The sequence below is a fragment of the Guillardia theta genome (genome assembly GCF_000315625.1).
Source record: "Guillardia theta CCMP2712 unplaced genomic scaffold GUITHscaffold_89, whole genome shotgun sequence".
In the NCBI taxonomy this organism is placed as follows: domain Eukaryota; class Cryptophyceae; order Pyrenomonadales; family Geminigeraceae; genus Guillardia; species Guillardia theta.
In genome coordinates, this window is record NW_005434585.1 from 305740 (window position 1) to 312015 (window position 6276).

A 6276-nucleotide genomic window follows, 5' to 3' on the forward strand; every position below is an offset into this window, starting at 1 on the left:
GGCAGAAGAAAGGAGGAAGACGGGAGGGAGGAGAGAGAGGGGGGACGGCTGACGGGAACAGGATCGAGACATGGGAAAGCTCTACAGGAGCGAGGAGGGTGAGGGTGAGAAAGCAGACGGCATTCAGCAAAACACGCAAGGAAAGTGGACAAGTCTTGCTGCTTATCTTTGTTCGACTAAAAGATGGATGAGGGAGACGTTGGAGGATAGGACGGAGGGATCTACTTAGACACAGCAGCCACCACCTTGGTTGCAGCATCATCGAGGTCCTCGCCTGCAACAAGCACGTCATGGCAAGAAGGGACTGGCTGGCACTGACCGAGGATGCACTTGATCCCAGAGTTCTTCATCAGCTCCATGGCTCCTTCAACGTTGTTGCCCTGCAGGCGGACGACGAGTGGAACCTTGGGAGAGCCTCCCCAGACCTGAGCCGACAGCAGGTCAGAACCTCGCACTCGCAGCTCGCACATGCTCGGGACCTCCTTGGCAGCGTCGACGATGCCCTGAGCAACGGTCGCGCAGTTAACGATGCCGCCGAAGATGTTGACGAGGATGCCCTGGACCTTGGGGTCTGAGTTGAGGATGCGGAAGGCTGCGACGACCTGGAGTGCGGTCAGACCCCAGGGAGGGGCGGGAGGGGCGAGAGGAGCGAGGGCGCGCTGATGAGGGGGAGGGAGAGAGGGAGGGAGGGAAGGACCTGCGGGGTCTTTACGGAGCCACCAAGATCGAGGAAGTTGGCAGGGGATCCTCCGTGCAGCTTGATGATGTCCATGGTGGCCATGGCCAGTCCAGCGCCGTTGACGAGGCATGCGATGTTGCCATCGAGATTGATGAAGTTCAAGTCGAACTTGGCTGCCTCCACGTCGAGCGGATCCTGCAGGTCTCAAGGATTCAGTTCCGAAGGCCAGCGACGAGTTGACGAGGGAAGGAGCCTGTGCGAGAAGCCTCACCTCCTGGGTGATGTCGCGCCGGGCATGAATGTCCTTCTGCCTGAACTCGGCATTGTCATCGAAGTTGACCTGCAAGACGAGTCTCAGGCACTGGATAGAACTCGTTCTTGTCCAAGAAACCTTGGCATCAACACAGACGATCTCGCCATCAGGAGTCTCTGTGAAGGGATTGACCTAGAAACTTGATTTCAGCCGGCGGGCTTAAATTTGAGACTTCAAACTCACCTCGACCATTGTGCAATCACACTTGATGAAAGTGTCGTAGAGCGCCTTAATCTGATTGGCGGCCATGTTGGTAGCCTGACCGTAACCAGTAAGACTATGCGCGATACGTCATCAAAGAGATCACTTTCTCGCAGCTGAAGTTCATCTTCTTAGCAATAGCTTCTGCCTGGCCAGGCTTCAATCCAGTGTCGATGTCCACCTGATCTCACATCAATCATGCGTCCATGCATTAGCCAAAACAAATGGTACAGGCTCTTTGATGATCGCGCTAGGATCTGCAGCAGCAATGTCCTCGATAGTGACACCACCTTTTGCACTGGCTACAATGACAGGGCCTCCATATGACCTGCACGAACAAATTTAGCGAGCTGGAACGGACCGTAGGCACTTCTACCGGTCCATCAAAATCGCAAAGTACTTCTCAGACTTGGTTTGGATGGTTTGAACAACAGCAACCTGCAAAGACAAGGGTCATTCAAATGTATCAGATTGCTGCACATCAAATACAGTGTTGCAAATACGTCCCGCAGCCCCCGTTTGCTTTGTCACCAGCAGTTGACCTGCAAATAGCAACACGTCAGGTGCATCGAAACATTTTGGTCCACCAAGAAAAGGAGCAGGGCGACCAAATTACCGAGCATCTTAGAAGCCATGTCCTTGATTTCACCAGCTGTTTTCACCCCAACGTGCACTCCACCCTTGAATCTACCAACTAGTTACGATCGTCGCTGACGATTTAGAACGCTGAGCACCCGTTCTTGAACGTTCCTAGACCACGTCCTCCTGCCAGAACTTGCGCCTTGATCACCTGGAATATCCATCAGGAAAAGAGAAGAATTTCACGCCGGTCATTGCCATGTTGTCACTCGAGAGGGATTTTGCCACCTTGGATAACGTCAGCGCAAGGATTCCAAACATTCAACATCTCACTTGTTCGGCCTCCTCTGGAGTGTGAGCAACTCCTCCCTTAGGCGTATTCACCTAGAGCAGCAAGTTAACACCGATTTTGAACTGGTTCATCCCACCCCAAACTTTCTCATGACTTCCGCCGACTGATATTCATGAAGGTTGAGAAAGCGGACAGGAACCTACACAACCATGAGCATCTTACTTAGAGCGAAATAAGAGCTCTACCTGCCCGATAACACTTCGGGTTAACACCTGACGATGTATGATTCTTGATGCATTCAGTATCATGGTTGCAAGCTGCCAGACGTCATTCAGCTTCGGAAGAGGAGACGGTAGCAAAGGTCAAAAAGCAATGGCAGAAGAAAATAAAATAAGACAGGCCCAATGAGAATGAGAGAACCAATAAGTGGAAGCAAAAGTCATGGACGGTGCAGCAGGCAACTTTTGGGTACAAACGTAGGTGAAAATACAAAGAGATCCAAAATAGAAATTGAATGGAGTGAGGAACAAGGAGTTGGAGAGAGATTTCCATCAGTCCAGCTCATGACAAGCATGCTAGCGAGCAATCCATGACGCGATTGAGAGAGAAGAAGAGAATATCATGATCACAGCAACAGAAAATCTTGTTCAAAGCATGGGCGACATTTTGTGGCTCGATCCAACACAGGGGTCGTAGCGGCAGCCGAAGATCAATGCGACCATACGGCGAAGTCGCAGGATGGACGAGGAGGAGGAGGAGAGGGAGGTGGAGTGAGCCAAGAGGAGGGTGTGTGCGCCCGCATGGGGAGAGGAGAGGAGGAAGAAGCATTCCACACGCGCATGCCCACTGCCGCTGCATCACAATCAAGACAAGCTTTCATGGTCGGTCGCAAGAGAGGCGGTTACCACCCCCTACCCGTTCACACCACCCCTATCTGAACAGCCAAGTGGCACCCCTGCTGTGTTCCAACCCCTGATACTCTCCTCTACCGTAGTACCCTACCCTCCATCTTATCAATTTCTTCATATACTACCGGTTGTTTGTTACGCACCCCTACCCCTCCTTGTGTACTAGAGGATGTTGTACCCTACCCAGACTTGAGGAAGGAAATGATACCTGACTACCCGTCATTCAAGTACCTACCCCTTGATCTTACCCACACGTATTGAGCTCGGAAGGGATGTAGTGGACGGGTGGGTGTTTCTCAGCAGGAAAGGAAGGGTAGGGTCAAAATGAAAGAGCTGGTAAAGGACGGGTCCTTATATAAATTTTAGACGATATTGGGGGTAGGGTAATTGTGTGATTTGAAAGGGGGTAGGGTACAATGATTGGGGTGGGTGCTACTCTGTACCTCAAAACCTCAGAGGTTCTGGCCTTCGGTAGGTAGTTCCTTAATAGTTATTTTTATACACCTTGAATAATCTTTTAATATGAGGAGAAGGTTTTAGATTGCTACCAGGAGAAAATTAGGTACAAATTAAAACTATTTTAATTAATTCCAGTAGAGTTCAGTCGGGGTTAAATGTAGTTTTATTCTTTCGTATCACCGGTTGACGGCCGGGCACATGATTCCAGTACGGTCCCCGGGCCCGGGCAAGTTTAACCGTCGGGCCGGCACGGTCCGATCCGACTCGGGGAGTCACGGCCCGACTGAGCCGCCGCTTGGCAGTGGAGCCTGGAGTGTCCGGTGCGCAGCGAACGGGGGTCAGTGGAGCCGCAGTGCCACTGAACTTGAAATGCGGGCCGGGCGACGGCCCAGAGTTCCGAGCCCCCGCGGGCGATTCATGTCAGGGGCCAGGCTTTCAAGTCACGGGGGGGCGCGCCCTGATAACACTGACTACTGAGTACGGTGGGCCCGGGCCCGAGGCTTAGTACGGTAGGCTCCCTAGACTCACTGCCTCGGACTCAGCCCGGCACAGCGGCAGGCTCGGAGCCCACTGGGCGGGGCAAGTTAAGTTACAGGCTGCTGCACTGCCGCCGCCCCCATCATTGATCGGACAGGCTCTCATTGACTCGGACTTTGAGTTGCCATCACTGTCAGTGATGCTCTCTGGCAGGCTGCCTCGGACAGTGACGGAACTGGCAGTTCTGAACTCGGAAAGGTTGCTGCTAGTAACCGTTCAACGGTTTTACTGACTCGTGTGAGTAGTGACCAACGGTCCCTTGACTAGTTGCCCGGAGGTTTGGATGGATTTCCCTCTAGGGAGAAGAAAATCCTTGACGCTGACGCAACAACAGGCGACTCACTGCAAGGAGAGCCAGTCAGACTCTGATGGGAGTAGGAGGAGGAGGAGGAGCAGGCTGAGCAGATTCCGACGGAGGGGAGGACTGAGGGGAGGACTGAGAGGAGGACTGAGGGGAGGAGGGTAGCGGGAGCAAGAGTTCACTTGGCACCTGAGAAGGTTGTACCGCAATGACACGAAGGACAAGGAAGGGTGGGAGGAGAGGCCGGGCGTGAGCTGGGCAAGGGCGAGTAAGTTTGCGGCTCAAGACCAGAGCTGGAGTCTGTCACCTCGTCGATCAGGTTGTAGTCAAGAAAGAGTTCCCTTAGCTTCTCCATACTCCCCACCTCCTCCCCAACAGACCTGCCAGGCATCCTTGAGGAAGCTCTGCCCCCACCCACAGCACGGACCTGATCTTGTTCTTGGTCATCTCCAGCCGCCAGAGCAGGGGAATGCGAGCGAGGAGGAGAGGAATGCTCTCGAACATGTTGTCGTCCAGGTTGACCACCTGCTCGAGCATTAGCTCACCTCGCTCCCTCCAGCTCCCCACCTGGAGCCAGGGCATGTCAAGCAGACGACGAGGGGGGGAATTGAGACCCTGCGAAGTGGCTCTGAGCCAGGACAGGTTCCTGCGAGCGTCTGAGGTCAAGGAGGAGGAGGAGGAGGTGGTGGTGGTGGTAGTGGTGGAGTACGAGGAGGAGGAGGAGGAGGAGGAAGAGAGCTGAAGAAAGAACCTCAGGTGGTGGAGGAGTTCCTTTCCTTGGAGGTCCATGAGGGAGAGGAAGAACGAGGGGTCCTGCTGCCGGAACGAGACGTCCGGGTACTTTGCGGGAACGTCCAGAGCCCCCCTCAAAGAGATCGTGTGTACGGAGTTTGACAACCAACCCAGCTCGCAAGGAAGCTGAGGAGCAGGTGAGATACGAGCTGGGCTAGTGCTGGGGGCCTCACATCCTTGATCTTGTTGAACTCCAAGTTCAGCTTGCGGAGTCTGGCAAGGCGATTGACCTGTGAGGACTGAAGGTGAGTTGGCCGTGGGGAGGGAGGGAGGGAGGAGAAGAAGGAGGAGAAACGAGGGAGGAGGGAGGGGAAGAAGGAGGAGAAACCAGCGAGGAGGGAGGGGAAGAAGGAGGAGAAACCAGCGAGGAGGGAGGTAGATCTCAAGGGAGGAGGGAGGAGGTGCCTGTAGGTTGGTCATCCCGTTGTCATCTACAAGGAGAGCTGAGAGTGCAGGAGGGATTTGCTGCAACTCGTTTCTGTCCACCCTTAGCTCGTTCAAGTGGCTCAGTCGCCACCAGCCGGTCGCGTCCCCGTCCCTCCCCCCGAGCCACACCAGCTTGTTGGCATGCAGATGGAGCACGCGGAGGGAGGTGCAGCAGAAGATCCCGCTCACTCCTGCTCTCCTTCAGAAACCTCCCTCCTCCTTCCTGCCTCCTCCTTCCTGCCTCCTCCTTCCTTCTCTCCTCCTTATCCTTCCTGGCTTCTCTCTCCCTCCTCCTGCCTCCTCGCTCCTCGCTCTTCCCTCCCTCCTCCTCATCCTTGCTGGCTTCTCCCTCCTCCCTCCTCCCTCCTCCCTCCCTCTCGCTCCCTCGCTCCCTCGCTCCTTGCATCCTCGCCTTTTCAGACTCGTCGTCTCCATTCCCCTCCTCCCCCACGAGCATTTGCAGCACCTGCATCTCCCTCGTGCTCCTCAGCTCGGGCCGGAGGCCTTCCGCAGAAGTAGTCCCACCCGATCATGTTGCTGTCCAGCTGTCAGCAAGGAGGAGGAGCCGCAAACTTCTCTACTTGTCCAGCTGGAGCGTTCTCAGCTTGCTCGAGCCCGAGAGGAGGGGGACGAGGGTGAGGCGGTTGTAAGAGAGGACGAGAATCTCTAGGCTCCTCAACTGCGATGAAGTCTCGGGAACCTAGCAGGGAACTGAGCATAGGAGGAGGGGGAGGAAGAGGGGGGAGGGGGAGGGGGAGGGGAGAAAGGGAGGGAGGAGGAGGAGGAGGA

The 6276-nt window shown here is 55.0% G+C and overlaps 2 protein-coding genes across 2 annotated transcripts in view; both read right to left on the reverse strand.

Annotated features, from left to right (window-relative positions):
• Positions 1-153: 153 nt before the first annotated feature.
• On the reverse strand, positions 154-2372 carry GUITHDRAFT_160086 (hypothetical protein; the record flags this gene model as incomplete). Its single annotated transcript, XM_005824896.1, has 17 exons — positions 154-274; positions 320-425; positions 480-602; positions 698-874; positions 951-1019; positions 1071-1124; positions 1176-1250; positions 1300-1374; positions 1425-1521; positions 1570-1631; positions 1683-1735; positions 1810-1880; positions 1928-1983; positions 2031-2060; positions 2106-2156; positions 2201-2263; positions 2310-2372. 17 exons carry the CDS (start codon positions 2370-2372, stop codon positions 222-224), a joined length of 1278 nt encoding a protein of 425 aa, XP_005824953.1. The 3' UTR covers positions 154-221.
• Positions 2373-4447: 2075 nt separating this feature from the next.
• GUITHDRAFT_144647 (hypothetical protein) overlaps positions 4448-6276 on the reverse strand; it is a gene marked incomplete at both ends in the record, with an annotated part of 3589 nt that continues 1760 nt past the window's right edge. Inside the window, 7 exons of the mRNA XM_005824897.1 lie at positions 4448-4458; positions 4650-4794; positions 4837-5187; positions 5235-5291; positions 5548-5678; positions 5954-6024; positions 6069-6187. Coding sequence (XP_005824954.1) covers positions 4448-4458; positions 4650-4794; positions 4837-5187; positions 5235-5291; positions 5548-5678; positions 5954-6024; positions 6069-6187 — 885 coding nt within the window. The remainder of the gene's footprint in view (positions 4459-4649; positions 4795-4836; positions 5188-5234; positions 5292-5547; positions 5679-5953; positions 6025-6068; positions 6188-6276) is intronic.